Below are 19,684 nucleotides of genomic sequence, written 5' to 3' on the forward strand. Positions count from 1 at the left end.
ATGCTGGTAAAATACTTGGGCTGGATAATAAGTAAAGCATATTTAATACTAACTTTATTTAAACTTAACTCATTACAGATCCCATATTCCAGCATCATCAGGAAGAATCAAATATAATTGGATCATCTTTAGGCAGTCCTGTTTCTGAAGACTCAAAGGATGTTGAGGACTTGGTAAACTGTCACTAGATTGTCAGAAGCAGGTACTACAAGTAAAGAAGCCACACTGTGGATTGCATTATCTCCAAAGGAGCCACCCCAAGAGTTCTGGTTTGCCATTCCTCTGGCTTGTTTGTAGCTACTGTGCTTAAGCCATGCACATTGTTGCTGCTGTTACTTTTTACCTCCTTTTAAGTATATCATCTGAGGTCCAATTTATGACAACGTGTTATGGAGTACAGAAAGTTTTAATTGCCGAGACCTGTTAAGTTTTATGTCAAGAGGGAAGAGTTGCATTCACTGCAGCTACTTAAGTCACCAAAGCTTAACAGCTCTGGTTTTGTGCAAAGCAGTAATACTCATCTCTGCAGTTAGACACTGTACTCTGTCCAGACTCAAGTTGGCCTGGTTATAGTTCAGGTTGTATTTATCAGCATGGTCCAGCTTAGTTAACAGTAACCTTCAGAAAGATTGACTTCAGAGTTTAAGACATGGCCAGCATTTTAATACAAGAACATGGGAGGTGGTGGTGAAGGTTACTTTGGTTACCCCATTGCTGGCAGTGGGAGCTGACTGGGGAGGGGTAAAGAGAAAAGCATTAAGGAGTCAAGAAAATTCACTACAGTTCTTTGTTATTAATTGTTAAAGGGAATATGGATGGAGAAACAAAACACACCACAGCAAAACAGTTATCACCCCTCATCAGAGACAGCCAGTAGTTTACAGTTAGCACTTTGAAGTCATTCAGTGAGGGGAGGGGATATTGCCTGTGTCTGGTAACCATGACTTTTTATTACATGTTTTACTATATCAATTGCCCAGAAAATTATTGAGGGGTATTAGAATATGCTGTTCACTTGGTGCATTACCTGTTGGGGGTGCAGTATAGCTTCTCCCTCAGGCACTTTAAAAAACAAAACAAAATTTGCTTCTATATCAAAAGAAAACAAATCAAGAGTCATTCCTAAGGGTAAAGCCAAAATAAACCTATAGGGCTTTAATGATATGATCCTTATAGAAAAGTCCAAATAGCGGGGAGTGGGGGAAGGAAAGTTGTATAAATTATTTTATTTATTATTGTAATTAGGTCTTCACAATCAAAGTTGTCTTTCACCATCTTTGTTTTATTAATGTGAAACTGTAGTAATAAGCAAAAGTTGGTTGCCTAGGGAACAATAATTGTATATTCAGTTTAACAGAAATAAAAGAGTATTTGTCTTAAAATGCAAGATTGAGCCATGCAATTAAGTTGAAAAAAATTAATTTCAAAAGTGGAAAGACTTTGCCATTTGAGGGCTGGAATGTTTCAGCTTCTTTAGAAAAGCGGAAATCTATGATCTAGCTCCCTTGCAAGAGGGAGTTCAGAGTTACAGTGAACATGGAAATCATGTACCAGACTTCTGCAGAGATTCTTCAGCATACTTGTTCCCAGCAGTTCATTCACACAGATAGTGTCCTGGTAAGTACTTCTTGTCGGCAACTTCACCTTCCCACATCATGGAAGTATAAGTTCGCACATATACATAACATGATGATAGAAAATAAGATATAGTAAATTAGGTTTCTAAATTTCGGTTCTAAGTCTCCTTGTCGATACCAGTAGATCTAAAAGAAGAATCAAATAAGAATTTAAGTAATGAGCAACTATAACAATGTAAAATACAACTAATTCTTTTTATATGGATATCATAAAATTTATTGTCCTGAAATAGTCCGTTAATCATCATTCCTGAGGCCACTGCAGCCATAATTCTTTATGATTCAAGTAGCACTGCATGTGTTTCCACTGTCCTGTTTTTGGGTTGTATTTCGTTCTGTGATCAAAGCAGTATACCAATCAAGCTAATAAGATGTATCTGGATATATTTTTAATATATTTGAATTACTAGAAAGGCAGGCACTTAGACTTATGTAACTGATATAAAAGCTTACATAAGTAAGTACATAATTTAACTGTCTCAGCCTTGGTCACTCAGGGCTGCAGAGCATTGGAGACAAGACAACTTCCAAGTAGATTTAACATAGACTAGTTCTACTTAAATGCTATGGCTTAAAACCTATGTAGGTTTGGAATAAAGTAAGGATTTATTTTTTTTTTTAAATTTTACTGCTTTTTTAAAAATTGTTTTGGAAGTCAAACCCAGGGCTTCTTGCATATTAGAGAATCTCTCCCCCTGAACCTCAACCTCACCCCAAGGTTCTACTGTTTCATGAACTGAAAGGCAAAGCCAAAAGATAAATTGAATAACACTGAGAACCAACCATCTTTTAAAGGTGGGTTTTTTTTTTTTTTTTTAGCACACAAAGGGGTCTGTTTGTATTTATAGCCATCTTGTTACAGATAGTACTACAACTTAATAGCCATAAGTTTCCTGGGAAATGTGATATTAATTGTCTCCATTTTGGGAAGAACACAGATCCGAGTGGACCCTTATGTAATTATAAGAATTAACCCAGGGGGTGTTCCTGTAAGACTGTTGATCCCTATGTTTAGGCCTGTGTGTAGATGACTCCATCTAGACTTTGTACCATTTGAAGCATTGTGGCAATTCTTAAACCTTCATGTCTACCCATCAAGGAAACAGTTTTCTTCAGTTTTAACTTTGAGATTGAGGAGAAAGGGTAATCTCATTACCCTTGGTAAGTATCCTTGGGGATGAGAGGAGCTAGAAGTTTGTCCTAAGCACTACCATATTCAGCCCTTACAAACATTTAAATTCTGTGGTACTCACAAGTATGCAGGCAGTAATACTACTCAAAGAGATGCAGGCAGCAAAAAATATATTCAGTGGTTTGGGAGGTAGTTGAGGGAAAACAAAAGCACTGATGAGTGTTACCTGTATGGAGAGACATGCAAGGTCATAAGAGTAATTCCAAGTTGTAGTTAGACTGCATCTAGGCCAGGTAATATGATTTGCATCATAAAATCATGTTCAAGTTATTCAGTACCTCCTTCTAACTTTTCCAGCAAGTGTGAAAGAAAGCAAAACCAGTCTCAAAAAGAAACCTCTTCATTAACAAAGATTAGCAATCATTTAAATCCAGGCAGATAATCATAGCTAACTCAGTTGACCGATTTACTCTTTTGAACTTATTATTGGAATGTCTACATGTTCATGCCCTCTTTAAAAGTCTTGTTTTGGGAGGACTGATAATAAAGTTCTCAAAACTGGCCAAGAGTATAAATGAAAAAGAAAAAAAAAAGAAAAAAGAAAAAGATACTTACTAGAATCAACAAGGTGGTTAAGCTGCCAACAACTAAATTGATGATTCGGTCCTGAAAGAGACAAGAGTTTTTGTTTTTTTGTTTTGTTTTTCTGAGATAGGGTTTCTCTTTGGAGGCTGTCCTGGAATTAGCTCTTGTAGATACCAGGCAGGTTTTGAAATCACAGATCCGCCTGCCTCTGCCTCCCAAGTGCTGGAATTAAAGGCGTGTGTTGAGACAAGAGTTTGTAAGCTAGATGACTTGGATTGGGTGCTGCCAGAATGGAAGTGGAATCTTACAGAATGAAGAGACCTGGCCTTTTGATATCTTCCAAAGCAAACTGTGCTGATACAAATGTGGAAAAGTGTAAATGGAGTTCGTAATTGGTCTAAGTAATAAAAACCCAGAGTCAGATATAGAGAAAATGCTGAGAGATCAGAGAGAAGAAGGAGCAAGCCACCGCCACACCTTAATCTCCTTTGCATCTCAGCAGACAAGAGAGCAAGTTCCTGTTTCTCCCTCCTTATATCCTGTTTCCGCCCAGCTACCTCACTTCTGACTGCCTGTACAAACCTCCAGACCTCTATTTTACCTAGTGGCAAATCCATTCTCTGGTCAGTTTTATTTGTACAAACAAGATGTCACCACGGAAAATGCTATGGAAAGTGAGGCCAACTGAGGAGTGCATGTGCTGTTGGGGATGGTAGGAGGACAGAGAGGTCTTCAGGTTGCCAGCCATAGCCTTAGCACCAGACTGGTAGATGTATATGAGTGACACAATACATCTGTCTATCTGAAAATATTTGGAACTGTCAAGAAAGCACCCAAATGCCATGCTGGGAGTCCAGTTTTATTGTGTTTCTCTGACTTAGTAAGACTCTAATGTAAACAAAGTGAAGAGCCAAGGGCCCTATCCAAGTTTTCTTGTGGTTTTCAGTCCTAACGCACCCAATTCTATATTGTGTCTAAAGTGGAAGGAACCTAAATTTTACAGGTTAAGGTAAACTTGGGCCCAGTGTTTTAAACTACTTGCCAAAAATTAGAGCTGTCACTAAAAACCAAGCAAAACTTGTTACAAATAATAAGGCTGTCAAGTTGTTTATGGAATTAGAGAACAAAGAGCTAGAGTTGTCGCTCAGTAGTACAGCACTTGCCTGGTATGTACAGGGCCCTAGGCTTGATTCCCCAACACCCTCATCCAAATAGAAAAGAAAGTGTATATACAACAAGGTTGGGGTGTAAGACTTGACCAGGAAACAGTACTTTAGGGCCACTGAGAAAAACTTATTTGTGAGAAGCCAGAGCTGAGTCCTGAATTTGTATTTGTGGAGCAGGGTTTACTGGGATTCAACCCAGTAGACTCCATACCACTTTGGCTTGAAAGATTGTTTTTAGTGTCAACAGAAAGGGAGAAACAGCAACAAACCAAAACCTCTCTTCCAGATTCTCTACCTTTGAAAAATACAAATCAAAGTTGTAGGCAAAGCTGAGTATGTAGGAAAGCCAGGTTTGGGTGTGCCTGACCTAGGCAAGGACAAATCACAACTCCAGATGAAGGCCAGTGATCAAAGGTTAGAAGGAAAAACTAAACTACAAACACACCCTAATTGCACTAAGAACTCAACAGATCTTACCACCACAGCCTACCAGATATTAAGACCATTTCTTAGGGAAGACACCTGGGAGCAATTCATTAATCACTTCCTTCCACATACAACTAATGTGTATGTGTTTTTAACAAAGTGCATTAGGATTAAATGTGTACAACTATGTGAAAGTTTCAACTGTCTATTCTGAGAATATCTGCTCTTAAGAGATTTTGGTCTCCATACCCTGACAGCTGTCATCAACAGAGGTGTATAATATCAAGGTAAGCCAGTTTCCAAATGTCACAGCAGCTTGTCTGCCAAAATAAGGAATAACAAGGGAAAGAAAAACAAAAACAATGGAGAGCAACTGGGCAGACTTTCACATAGCTTTTAGAAGGGGTGAGGTTGACTGGGGACATAGTTTAGTCAAGTGCCTGCTACACAAGCTAAAGGAACTGAGTTTGGCTCAAACCCCAACATCACATAAAAAGCTGGACATGCCTCCTGGAGATGAGCTCATGAGTACTAACTCTAGCTCCAGGGGATTTGACACCCTCTTCTGGCCTCTGGCCACCCACATGCCCACCATACACACTCAATTTATTTTATTTTTTAAGATTGAAAGCTGGACACAGGAATGGATGAGGTAGAGAGAGAGACAAGAGGGTCTGTGGGGCTCCATGGTTAGCCAGAGTAGTTGAAGTAAGAGACCTTATCTCAAAGCTAATATTGAATGATAAAGGACAACATCAACCTCTGGCCTCCACTGTATGCATGCATATATATACCACACATACATACATCTAAGGATGAAATTTCAGTATGATTTGCAAATGGGAACAGAAGCTCAGGAAAATCAAAATACCCAAGGTCTACAATTTGAAGGTAAAGAAACAAGATTGTGAGGCCTATCATCCCCCCCCCCAAAAAAAAGTTCCTATTGAACTTAACATTCCATGCTAGACAGCATAACCTAAAAGCCACTACTGCTGTAGACAAAGCTGTCAAGTGACAGATGGCACCTTACAAAGCCTATTAGTAACATATCCTATTGACCTATTATGAATTAGACTAAATGCTGTAATCATTGTAATGAAAATACACCTAAACAGAATTTTCCTGCCTGGTAGTATCCTGAATTAACAATTACTTGGTGGCTAAAAAGCAGTATTCTCTCCCTTGTTCCTAAGGTGTGAGGAACTGTTCAGGGTGTGGCAGAAATGCTTCTTGGCAGTGTCTTTCTCCTAGCCAGGGCCTTGCCTTCAGGTCTACTGCTATAGACAACAGTAAGTCCAGGTCAGAAGAATGAGAGTCAATTTGAGACTTCACTTGTAATGCTGTATCCAAACCCTGGCTACTCCAGTGTGGAACAAGGGCCAGTTGTGTTAGCCTCACCTAAGAGCCCATTTATAAATGCAAAGTCGAAGCTTGCTTCAGATAGGCTGATTCAAATATTTTTAACAAGATCTCCTATGAGCCTTGAATAAACAAACCCATTTTGAGATTTCAAAGCTTAGGGTAGAAATCCTTTGTTTGGAACAAAGATTATATTCCAGGATTCAGCAGGTTCCTAGAATGATTCAGTCACTAGTTAAGGCGTCTAAGCATTTAAAGGAGCCATGTGTTCCAAACCTGAGCTATATTGTACATGGTGATAAACAGGGTATTTAAACTTTGTCATTTGTAAGAGACACTGAAACTCAGGTTTTTCTGGGTCTGCAGCTAGTGTGAATATTTTTCTTAGAAATCATCTCTCTCCATACCCCCCAGATGGTATTTTTATCCTAATTCTGAGCTTTCCTCTGCCACTGTCTCCCTATGTAAACTCTATCTTGTGTGATAGTGCAAAATGGGCTAAGTGAGTTTCACCAATTTACAATTCTGAATCTACTTCAGACTACACTTGGGTCAGAGTAAGCCTAGTCACCAAGTCCCGAATCTTGCCTGGTCAGTCATCACCCAGCACACTGCTGAAAAAGATACAGTCCCTCAGACGGAAACCCAGGTAGTGATGCCTTTTACAGGATATTAGCAGGAACATCCCAAGTAGCCAGCAGCTATCACCCACTCTTGGGAGATGCCCTGTCGCTATAGAGTTTAGAATGCTAACAAGCATTGTGTTCAGTCTTCCATTTCCATAGTAAATTAGGCTTTACCTACTCCCAAAGCAGATTTTTGTGCTAAACATAAAACCCAAGTAACAATAAAAAGATGAAGGCAAGAATTCTAAAAGGGCTTAGAACACATTAAAAAGGGAAGAGGCAAGAGAATTCAGGGGGAATTGGCCTATGAAATTTAAATTTAAGTCTATTACGATACTCTTCCTCAGTGAGACTTTGCTTTCTGTGGCTTCAGGTACCTGTGATCAACAATCCAAAAATACCAAAAGAATTTCAAAAATACCAATTATGTTTTAAACTGTATATTCTAGCAGCATGATAAAAAAGATTATGTGCATACACACATTCCCACAGTACACACATTCCCACTACATAATACCCATGCCATCAGGCATAGCCAACTCAGCTGTCACACCTCAGCTGTGGCATTTGAGTTCAATAATACTTAACAGAGTGAGGCTGGCAATTTAGATATGCCAGAGAGTATGGCATTTAGGTGAAATAACAGAACTTCTGGGGGGAGGGTTGCTGCGATTAATACAGTACAAACATCTGTGTGAAGTTCTGCAAAAGGGAAAGATTGTGTCCTTTTATGACTGCACCTCAAATATCCACAGTATATGGTTAGTACTTATTTAAGAGGAAAGGGTCTTAATGTATACTGCCCATGAATTCAGGCATCTTGAAGTCAAAGGACACTATTCTGAGATTCATGGCAGCTGAGAGTTTTAATTCTCACAAGTCAAAGTATACATCCTGCAGGATTATCAAGTGAGGCAAACTTCTGACCCTAGGCAAAATTCGTTGCACGATATAAACATGGGTATAGCAAATGCAGTATTTCGTAAGCGATCAGAAGTCCTGTTGGTCCGTAAAATGAGTTAAAGACATGACAGGTACATTCCCAAATGAGTGAACTGTAAGTTGGAAGGTGAAGTGGTTAAGATGATGCTCCCAATTCAACTACCTCTCCTCCACAGCCAAACTTAAAACATCACTTCCACTATAAACCCTTTCTGGATTTCACCCTCAGGAGAGAGATTCCCATTTCAAGACCCTCCCCAAAGATTATCCAGACTTTAGACATAATCCATCAAAGGAAGATATACACTTGGGTGCTTCCCTGAGACTGGCAGTTAATTAACAGTGGGAAAGATGGCCTTCCCTTCATTTTCTTTAATGCCTCCCACCCATAGAGAGTACTCCTCTCTCACCTGGGACCTGACCTGTCATAACCAAATGTAACCTCACGGCTTTGTAGGACGGGCATTTAACAGAGCAGCAGAAACTCTGGCCTGGTCCTGCACCTTGGGTCCAACATCCTTTCAAGTGCTTCCTGGGATGTGTTGATTTCAAGGAAACAGCAACAATAAACTCTGGGAATCACAAGGGTTGGTGTCTTCCTAGCTTTCTTACAAGGTCAGTTTCTGCGAAAGCAGGAAAAGGCAGTGATTGCCAAGGCTTCCTTCACATGGCTCATCCTTATGCATTGTGCCTCAGCACTCCCAGGAAGAAAACAGGAAAGGAGAAAACAAACAAACAAACAAAAAACAAACAAAAAAAAAACGAGAGATGCCACACATTCTCCACACACTTTGAGGTGGGGTAGGGGAACCCCTCACCTCAAGTAGGTTGCCCTGTAGAATTACATCTCTCCCCAGGTGTGGGTCTGTCTCCACACTGCACACTTGAATGTTCCTCTTCTTCCACCCCCAAACCATGAAATACAAACAGGTTTCACTGTCAGCTACTCCAAACTCCAAAGATGCTGCTGTCTCCAAACCTCAGCAGAAAAGCTCGCACCCCTGCCTACCTATCCTAGACTCAACGAGCCAGGACTTCATCAGGCTGCACGTGTTCTTTTCCAGGCCAGCATTAGACGACTTTCAGTCACAGCAACTTCCTATCCTTGTCTAAGCTATTGGCTATGTCAAATCCCCCTTCCTCTAATCTTTTACCTTTCCCCTCTCCTGCCCCCCCCCCCAACTAGACCACATTCTCTAACGAGGACCTAACCAATCTGCTACATCAAGTCTGTGACTTGAGTGCTTCCCTTGCATACTAACTGTGGACTTACCAAGACGACTCCCTGGAGGACGCATCTTGGGAAATTGGGCCTAAGCCATGTGGTCTAAACCCCAACTACTGGGCACTGGCACTAGGCCTTGCTCTGGGTAGTCTAAACTGTTTTAGAATTTGGCTTATCTCTTCCTCCACATGTCAAAGTTCGGGACAGTAAGGCCAAAGCTTTTTTACTGTCAGATGTTGAGCCACTTCATATAAGTGAACTTACTAGGTTTGTGCTGCAGCACAGGCTCTCACTCTCCCAGAAAAGCACCTTTTTCTAATTCAAGACAAAACCAAGCCATGTGCCTATAGGAGCTGCCTGTGCTCAGAGTGACTTCACTGTATCTCATCATACTCCTCTGCCAACCACAATACCCAGAATGTGTACGATTAGAAGCTAGGTTCACTACACATTTGTGTTGTCTGTCCTCGGCTAGTCCTTCATCATGTTACATACTTCTCTTATTTTGACTTGACTGCTTCTGACCCCTCCAGAAAGTGGCTGGAAGCTCTCCCCTCAGGTTCTCAGTCCTACTCCTGAACCCACAAATCAGTCATCCCCACAAAACAAAATGCTAGGAGAGAAATGGGTGTCCACCCAGCCCCAACTCCATTCTTGCCTAATGAGGATCTGAAAGTGGCCTGATTGGCTATCACTCTGGCATGCCTTAATCCATCCTCTCCATTTAACCCGTTCACTTGTTCTCCCTGAGGAACACCACTGGCTTTAAAATCAGGAGAGCTCATTCTACCATGCTTCCTGGATTCTAAGCTTTCACTTTCTGCTTTTTCTCTTGACTAAGATCAGCAGAGAGTGAACAGAGGTGGGGATGGGGGCATGAGAAATCACTCCGGGGAGTGAAATTTGAGAAGCCCTTTTTAAGGAAAAGCAAGGAAACATGCAAGAATTTAGAGAAGGTGTTGGGAACAATCTAAGCAGCAATAGCCAAGAATGAAACAGGAATGAGCCTGGAGAACTGTGCTCCAGCTGACATAGTGGCATCCTCTCCAAATTTAATGTGGAAGTAACCCTCCAGGGCTAACTTAAGAGGTATCCCTTTTGGATCCTGGCATGGTGGTGCATGCCTTTACTCACAGCCCTTGAGAGGCAGAGGCTAGTGGATCTCTGTGGTCATGGCCAACCTAATCTACCGAGGAAGTTCCAGGACATCCAGGGATACAGAGAAACCCTGTCTGGGAAGAAGAGGGATATCATCTTTGGGAAGGTGCAGGTGCCCTCCTGCATGGGGTCCTCACCCCTCAAAGCCTCCTGCCCTGCAGTCTTTCTGCTATGTTGTGAACACAGAGTTACTCCCCTCTAGGGGGCAGCAACAAGTCACCACCTTCAAAGCAGACCCACCTGACACCAATCTTGATGCCACCTTTGTCTTGGATATCCCAAACTCTTAGAACAGCGAGAAAATAAATTTCTGTCCTTTACAAATGATACACCAAGGGGCACTTTGTACCAGTAGTACCAATGTACTAAAAACAAAAAGAACCAGGTAGAAGAACCTAATAAGGAATGGTCAGAGAAGAAAAAGAACATTCTATCTTCCCTCCAGCACTTATGATCCTTGAGAAAAAGACATGACCCAGCACATTTCCTGGGATGTAGTTCATCGATTTGGACTGGACTCTTCTTGAGATCTGCTTTCACCATGCCCAGTTAAAATACTACCCCTGCTTCTAGGTCAAGGCTCAGTGTGACCTGACACCCCTGAGAACTCCAGCTATGAAAGGGGACACTCTGACATCTATCAGTACTTAGCTGCCTGTCCCACACCTCCTTCGATATCTCCGGAAACCAGGTACTCTCAGGAAGGAAGCAAAGCAATGTGTTACCATGCAAAGCCCGCTAGAGAACTTCCCACTGTTACCTAGAGTGAGGGAGTCAGACCTGAGCCACACCCTACTTTCACATTTCCCAGACTTAAGGGTTTTAATGCTGTAAGTTATAGATGGATTTTCAGAAATTTGCTTTTCTTTCAATCGCAGAAGACAACTTCATGTCATTCAAGCTCTAGAAAATGCTGGGAAAGATAACCCTGAGGAAAGTTCCCTGAGAAGATATGAAATGTGGGAGTGTTCCTGCCATGCCCTGATTTTATGACTCTGCCTAAACGGGATCTTCCCATTGTATGATTACAGGAAAGGAGGGGTGGGGGAGGCAACATCCACATGAATGGAAAATGAGACTTCTTGTCTCACTGGCTAACTCTAGGGAACAGTGAGCTCTCTGCCCATTAGTGTGACCTTTTCAAGACTTCCCAAAGAAATAGTGAACACTGAACAGAACCACAAGCAGTAGCAATTCATGGACGGGGTCTCAAGAATGCAGGTGGCCAGGCACAGTGACACATTCCTTCAATCCCAGCACTCAGGAGACAGAGGCAGGCTGATCTCTGAGTTTGAGGCCAGCCTGGTCTCCATAGTTCAACCACAGCCAAGGCTATGTAGGCCCTATCTCAAGAATAAAATTAAAAACTTGTGAAAATATCACACACTTTTGCACTGCTATGTGTGAATATGAATCCAAAATTCCTTCTTTGTTTGACATTTGTTAATTTTCTCTTTCATCATATTCACATTTTGAAGAACCTTCAGGTTATAAATATTTTTGTACATTCATCCTAGCAGATTCTCCTCGCAGACACCTGAAATAGATTATGTTCATTGAAGCCCCATTTATGGAAATCAAAGTAAAAATAGAGCACAAACACAGCCCACATGTTTAAGGGGAGAGAAACAACTAGAGTTGGTACCCACAGAAGCACACTAATGATGCACAGCTAAGCTTCAGAATGGCAGACTGCATAAACACTGAAGCAGAGGCCTGACAGACCCGATTTACAAGCCTTCTTCGGACACGTACCTCCCAGTGGGCCTGGATAAGTCACTTAACTTTTAAGATGTAGTCTTCTACTTGTGTACAACTTGCTAGGTTACTGGAAGGATTAGAAAATGAAAGTCCCTACAACAGAATGGTTGTCTTTCAATGATACATGGTGGCCTATTCAGGTGGCCATATCTAATGAGAAGTCTTTCATGATTGATTTAGTGACTCCTCTGCGTTCAGCCCCAATTTCTACAGCAGCCAGTAACTTTAAATTTGTTTCACTTCCTGTGAGGACACTCAAGTTTACCAACAATCTGAGCTCAGAAAATACTGTTACCATATCTATAAATGACCTGCATCTGACCATAAGAGAAATAATTACTCAGCTCGTGAGAAGCAGGCAATTACCACACCTGAGCAAAAGTCCAGTCTTCCCAGAGAACAGTAAACCATTAAAACTTTTTGAGAGGCCAGGCCCGGTTTGTTTCTTACACAATACTGTATTATTCACCCATTTACTACCGGCCTCTGCTATATATACTTCAACAGGAAGAGAGACAGTAATTGAATTGCTTGAGAGTTTAAAACACCACTTCCTGTTTGGGCAGCCAGTGAACCCAAGTTTCTGAGCAGAAGCCTTTGCATTCTGTTGTTTTAGAATCTCCCAAGAACACAGGTTATTTGGGGATGGTGTTAACCTTCACATCACTTAAAACTTAATACACTCAGAAACTACACACAGGAGAGTCAACAGCCCCTTCACTTAGGAACCATACTCAGAAGAAGCCACATCTGCCCAAGTTCCTCACAGTCCACAAAAGCGCCAGTGTGCCCCTCTGAGCCAGATAGATGGGTTGGTGAGAAGCAAGGACAGAAACAGGGCTGCAAGGTCCCAAAGTAGAAAACAAAACAGACTGAACAGGATCCATGTTTGGAGCAGAGGCCGAACTCCAGTAAGATCACAAAAACTGAGAGGGAGTTAGCTGCAAGGCCAACAAGACAGCTCGGTAAGTAAAAAACAAGCACTTAACACAAGCCGGACACCCTGAGTTCAATCCCCAGAAGAGGGAGAGAGAGGAAACAGCTCCAAAGGTCAGAGGAGAAATGTGACTTCCAATGGAGCTGGTGAAGAGCAAGGTACGACCAGTGCAACTCAAGCCTCTCCGGATGTCTTCTGCAGAGCTTTGCAAACATTTTATGTCTGGCAGAGGCCCATCCCCAGGGACTCCAAGTCCACTGATCCTGAGACAGGAAGAAGAAAACTTACACAGAGTAGAAAGGGAAAAAGTCACCGCATCTATTTGTTCAGAACTGCAACTTTGGCACAAGGAACTAAAAGTGATTTGGCAGGCTAGATTAATAAAGACAACTGTTTTCAGTCCCTTGGTAACTAGCTCTCCTTCGAGGGAGACACAACCATGATCATGGCATCATAGATATTAAGTTGTCAAGAGAAACTAGAAGCTTACACTCTTCAGAGGGAAGCCTTGTGGGACCCTGAGCAAGAGAGGCAGCAAAGTCCTTAATTGGGGGGGGGGGCATGTTTTAAAGGGGCTAAAATCGCATAAATAGCATTCTCATCTTACATTTGAATATTCCCAGTTCAAACAATTAGGACTACAAGTAACAAAAACAAAACAAAAAAGCTTGGTTTTGCTACATGTTTGCTTACTTATTTACTGGAGGATGTGGGAAGAGGAATTTGCTCTTAGAACCAAGTATCTAAGCCTCAGAGTCCATTAACCTATATAGAGCACCTCCTTTCCCCTTGCTACTAGCTATAGAGTCCAATGCAGCAACTCCTTGCCCTCGTGTTCAAACACAAACAACAGAATGTTAGTGCTTTTCTTCGAAGATTAACTGTGCACTTGTGATCAGTGACCATCACTGGAACACATTCACCTGGAAACCATTTTATACTACATCCCACCAAGTGAAGCATTTGTCCTCTGTCCATCTGCATTAGCTGTGGGGAAATGTCTTGCTCTCTTCCACCGAAAAAAAAAATCACTGTCCCCTTCACGCCCAGGTCTACCCAGCCTAGACAGCTGAAACTGATACCTAACAACCAATTACAAAGTCAAGAAATGATGACACTCAACCCCGAACAACAACTTACTGCCCTTCTACTGTAGAGACTGGTGTGTGTTTGTTTTGTGCCTGCTAAGACAGGGTTCCTCTGTGTAGGTCTGGCTGTCTTGGAACTCACTTTGTAGACCAGGCTGGCCTGGAACTCACACAGTTTCTCCTGTCTCTGACTCCCAAGTGCTGGGATTAAAGGCATGTGTTACTATTACATGGTGAGACAGGTGTTTTTCTAAAACCAAGAAGGACTATTTCCAGATTTTAGTTCATATTAGAGCAGAGGAGGAGACAGAGGAGCAAAGAAAGAGTCCTATAGAGCCATGTCATGGAATGTTCTCTCAGTGGGGTTAGAACTAGGTAAGATACTATTATGGCTAAAAGGCCACACCACCAAGCAGAAGAACAACTCATCCACCCTCATCAACTAGTATCAGAGAGAAAATCAGCACGTCAGGCTTCTGAAACTCTTCACAGCAAATGAAGGCACTCATATACTGGCCTACAAACCATAATGGTAATCCACAAGCTTTGGAACACGCTGTCCAAATGATGGGATTGGTGGCATTTAGTTAGTACCTGAATTGTGGCCAATCGACACTGAAACAGATTCCAAGCATAAAAATACAATGAACCATCAAAGACTTAGTACAAAACATTTTAAAATCTCAATTTATCCTGATTATATACTGAAACAATGGATTATGGGTTTAAATATTTTGGTAGGTATGCAAAGAAATTCTAAATTATTACATATAAGGCTCAAATATTTCTTTGGAGAGAGAGAGGGGGGAGGAGGTTTGGTATTGGGGATAAAACACACAAGACCTTGCGTGTTAGGCAAATGCTCTAGCACTGAGCTTAAGCTTTCTGGCTGTTTTGGTTAGTTGAGTGTGGGGTGGGGTCTGGGGTGTGGGGTAGGGAGTGTTATGAACTGACCTGGAGCCTTGTGCCTGCTAAGACCACACTGATTTTTGTGACCCACATGTGGGTAGTGCTCTTTTAGAAAGTACAAAAACTACAATATGCATTATTTTGCTCTCTGTCATACTTGGTTTTCATCTGAGAGAAATGTACTATGCAACAGAACTTCATGTTTTGTTTTGTTTTTTTGTTTTGTTTTGTTTGAAACAGGGTCCCACATATATCTCAGACTGGCCTGGAGCTACAAAGCCTAGGCTGGCCTCTGACTCACAGCAATCTATCTATTATCTCCTTGCTGAGAAGAAATGGTTTCAAACCATGAAAATAACAGTCTGATATCCTGACCAGGACTGATAACATTTTAAAAGTATCAGTGAGGTGTAGTTTCTTATAAAAGATAACCACCACTCCCTCTGTCAGCGTCCCTCAAATGTAACAAGAACTGTTTTGTTGGCTCCATCTATGTAGCTGTTCCCCAATATCACAGTGAAGACTGAATAAGTTTGTAATTCCAGTCATTGAAATCACTGTGACCATTCAGTGGAGAGGGCCCAGCATCCTTCAGACCTGCCCACAATGTCATGAGTGCAAGCTCAGTGCTTGACCCGAGGCAACCACTTCACGCCTATCTCCTGGGCTATGGCAAGAAGTACGAGGATGTCTACAGTGTGCAGACAGTATTTCACACAGCTACATTAAGTTACTATTCACCACACTGTTTCCCTCACAAAAGGGAACTGTCAAAAGATTACCAGAGAAGTAGCATGTGACTGAACAAATAACCCTGTAAAGTTCACTTCCTCAGCCGTATGCTAGAAATAAAACCCCCATCTTATAAAGGGTGCTGGTGATCAAACAAGGGAAAGCTGAGTGCTCAGCCTGTTGCTGGGCACTGAGGAAATGCGAGCCCTCCAGACTCACCTCTGTCTGGGTTTCAGCCTCCTTACCTTAAAAATTATGGATTACACCATATAACCTCGAGCCTATGCACCTATAAGAGCCTATGCACTTGTAATTGTGAGCCTATGCACCTGTGACTGTGAACCTATGCCCCTGTGACTGCGAGTCTGTGTAACTATCCTATACACTATCGGTTGTTCTAAAAAAATAAGATCACTAAAAGCTCTGAGAATTTGTCATAAGAAAGTGGGGCTTCTCCTCTCTAGATTTTTTTCTGGTAAACAGTAGTTCACTATTATCAAGTTTCCACTTAGGTGACTACTGCATTTAGTTTCCTGGCATCTGGAAAGGAGTAAGCCAGAGATGCCTACATACAAGGGAGAGGGTGAAAATCCCCAAGACTCCCCCAGTTCCAGCAGTCCAAAGGAATGGCTGTACTGCAATGTGTCTTATCATCACTGAGGTCAGGTTCATTGTCCTCTCCAGCCTACAAATAAAGTCTTTATTGTTAACAAAGACAAATGCTTCTTCAGGTTAGGTATCTGAATTCATTGGAAACATGTTTGCCTCATGCCAAACCATGGATTTCTTTTCTTTCTCTACTCCATGGAATGTATATGCAATGGCCCCATCTACCTTAAGAGGCAAGCTGGGTAATGCAGTTGTAAGAGAGCTGCAATTATAGTTTATTCTTAAATTTTTCCTTGGGTCACCACAGTGATGATGTTCTAAAGCTACCTCCATGGTGCAGAGCATTCTACTCACTTGGGCTCAGGTGTTTCATAAAGTTTGGATTCTGATGTCCTTGGATGGGTTTCAAATGGATGAGGGATGGCAGGAAACTTTCAAGCATTAGGCAGTGGGCTGCTCAATGACATCAACTATTTCTCAATGTCTACACAGTTGTTAGGAGGTTTAGCTCTTTTGCCTTTGAAGCTTCTGGTTTTGTGTTGGGGTCAGGGTTGCACTATGTACCTTGAACACCCGAGATCCAAGTGCTCCTTCCACCCCAGACTCCCTAGTGCTGAAACTAACACATGACTTCGGCTTATGTGTGTCTGCACAAGTCAACAAGTCAATCAAGAGGTTCAGTGCCACTGTATTACAGGGTCTGTGGATTTTAAAGGGGTCTCAATCGCTCAGACTCCCAATCAGTGCTCAAAAGATATGTGTAGGAGATAATGATTTGGGGACAGCTCGCTGAATTTTCTATATAAATGCAACCAGTTTCTCTTTGTACCCAAAACACATTTCCCCGTGATGTGACATAGGACACATCCACCTATATCTTCTATTCCTGACCGATTCCCTTCAATACTGGGGACCCAATTTGTAACAATGCTTAATAATGTCTGCACTGAACCAGAGTTCATGAGCACAATGAGCTGGGATTATGTAAAGCCACAAGAATCTGGACGTCGAGCTTAAACTGTTTTATTAAAAAAAAAAAAACAAACAAACAAACAAAAAAAAAACAACTCCAAGATAAAGCAAATGTGGAATTTAGGCAAGCTGGCAGCTTCCAAATTCAGGGTGGTGCCCCTGACGGCCAGGTGGAGAAGTATGTGTGCTACAGGCTCTTCCCCAAATGTTAAGAAATCCAAGCTTGGCACTTTAGAAAGGCTGACAGCCCTTTATCAGGGGTCAATGGTCACCAGTGCCATTTACAAGTGAGGGAACAAACAGCAGGTTAATCTTGCCCAGACATCTCAAAGTTAATGCTGAGTACAGAGAAAGGCTCTCTTCGGTTGTTGGCCAGAAGCATTACCTAATCAAGCTCTTTGAAAAGTGTTATACTCTTGACTTATTTGAGCGCTGGGACCCTTTGATCACCTCCCGGAATGGTGGCCAACACCCACCCTCACTGTAACTGCTGTAACTGCTTCACAGTCTGCAAGGACCCCTTAAAGGCTCTAAGTACACAATAATCAGAAGCAACCCTGAGCTCTGGGCGGAAGCAATAGCCGCACACCTGAAGTGTGCTCTCGAAAGCTCAGTTGTGCAACCCTCAGAGGAGCCTCCCTCCACAGTGGGGTTTCCGCACTCTTGTGAAGGGCTTCCCACAAACTGCCCAGAACTTTCTGAACTTTTTTTCCCCACTCCAACCTGCTCTTGGAGACGAGTGCAGGGCAAACATCCCGAGAGGCACGCAGGCGGATTGCAGGACCAGCTCTCTCCACTCCCAAGTCCACTCCAGGCCGGTCGCAGGAGCCAGAGGGATGGAGGGAGGCGGGACAGGCGCCCTCTGGCCCGGGTCCCACTCCGGCACTCACCTTGGCAGACGTCTCCCCGAACAGAGGTCTGTTGTCCAGGCCGCTGGTCCCGTAGGTCCTGGTAGTAAAATCCTCCATTTTGGGGCTGCTTCTCTCGTCCCCAGCCGCTCAAAAGCGAGTCCGCATCAGCTCGCCAAGTCCGGACGCCCGCCCCTCACGGCGCACGCATGGCCCCGGCCCTGGGGGAGGAGGGGAGGCGGGAAATCCCGACGGGGCGACTGTCACTCCCGGGGGCCGCGGCCGCTCCGCCTCGGCCCCGCCGTCCTCATCATCTCCAGCGGCTGCCGCAGGAAGTAAAAAGAAACAAACCGCGCTTGGCCGACGCCCCGCCGGCCGCCCCCGCCCGCTCCCGCCGCTTCCCAATCTCTGCTTGGCTCCGCGGGGACAAAGTTTTCCCGGCCCGAGTGCCCCGGGCGAGCGGGTGAGCGGCGGGAGTGAAGTTGCGCACACCTCCCGGACTCCGGGGAGAGCTTGGCATCCGCCCGCTCCGCGTCCCGTCCCCGCGTCCGCTCCCCCACGCTCCCCGCAGCCCTTGCTGCGCCCGCCAGCCCGCAGGCCAGACCTCGGTGTCCCGGGCCACGCGCGTCGGCGGCAGCGCGGGTCCTGGTGGCGCTCGCACCCGCCGCAACCCCGAGCCACGGCTCCCAGTCGCCGGCGGGACCCCGGGCTCTCGGATCCCGGACCCGCGGCCACTGTCGCAAACCGGTCGGGCCCGCCCAGACCGCGTCACGACCCAGGCAGCCAATCCCACGGGCAGAGACGCCGCCTCGGCTGCGGAGCTTTATTTGCAGAGGTGCGGGTGCTCCTCCCGCTGGCCGGCTCGCCGGCTCGCCCCCCAGACCCCCCGGGGCTCAGCAGCTCCAGGTTTCTCCCCCTCTTGGCAGTGAGCGGCTGCGCCGTGCACGTGGCCAAAGCACAGTTCCGAAGACACCTCGAATTTGGCGTCTTCTAAAAGTGGCCTGCTTTGACCACTCCAGCGTTCGGATTTGAACACTTTGAGTACCGGAAACGATGGCATTCTGTATCCTTGTTTTATTCTGCATCACACTCGGAATTTGAGGTCCTAGTTTACGTAAACAGGAAGAAATGGTGCTGAACACGTTTGCTGCCTTGGCCTCTTTGGAGTCTTGGGGCTTAGAGAGCTGGATGGACGTGGACAAGCTGCACGAGTACCGTCGCTCTACCTTTGGAGACCTTTATAAACACGGAAAACCATACAGCTACACGGGATTGTCCCGACACTGCCATACCTAGATTCAAGAGACCTCTGAAAGTATTAGGGTGCAGGAGACCCTGAGTGAAAGCGTCACAGCCACGCAACGCTTAGAATCTAGCCTCGGGTTCCAGTGACCACGCAACAGTTTGGAACAAGGGATGGGATAACAACCACAAAGAATTTCCAGCGCTGAGCACCCTTAAGAATTACACGTATCCGGATCTGCCAATCACTGTACGTCTTTTACAAATGACCTGTTTACCCACGACTTTCCCTGAACAACACAGCAACGCTACCTAATCCGGCACCCA

The 19,684-nt window shown here is 43.8% G+C and overlaps 2 protein-coding genes across 4 annotated transcripts in view; one reads left to right on the plus strand and one right to left on the minus strand.

Moving 5' to 3' along the window:
- Positions 1-1,387, plus strand: part of Dmtf1 (cyclin D binding myb like transcription factor 1) — a 47,067-nt gene extending 45,680 nt beyond the window's left edge. For all 3 annotated transcript variants that reach the window (XM_027393504.2, XM_027393505.2, XM_027393506.1), the window contains one exon: positions 79-1,387. In XM_027393504.2, coding sequence (XP_027249305.1) covers positions 79-188 — 110 coding nt within the window. In that variant the 3' untranslated portion in view covers positions 189-1,387. The remainder of the gene's footprint in view (positions 1-78) is intronic.
- Tmem243 (transmembrane protein 243) lies at positions 1,262-18,860 on the minus strand. Its single transcript, XM_027393507.2, has 5 exons — positions 18,720-18,860; positions 18,158-18,336; positions 3,385-3,435; positions 2,891-2,995; positions 1,262-1,763 (listed from the first exon to the last, which is right to left on the minus strand). The coding sequence occupies exons 2-5, from the start codon at positions 18,233-18,235 to the stop codon at positions 1,641-1,643; spliced, it is 357 nt and encodes a 118-aa protein (XP_027249308.1). The 5' UTR covers positions 18,236-18,336; positions 18,720-18,860; the 3' UTR covers positions 1,262-1,640.
- Positions 18,861-19,684: the final 824 nt, after the last annotated feature.

The sequence above is a fragment of the Cricetulus griseus genome (assembly GCF_003668045.3).
Source record: "Cricetulus griseus strain 17A/GY chromosome 1 unlocalized genomic scaffold, alternate assembly CriGri-PICRH-1.0 chr1_0, whole genome shotgun sequence".
Classification (NCBI taxonomy): Eukaryota; Metazoa; Chordata; class Mammalia; order Rodentia; family Cricetidae; genus Cricetulus; species Cricetulus griseus.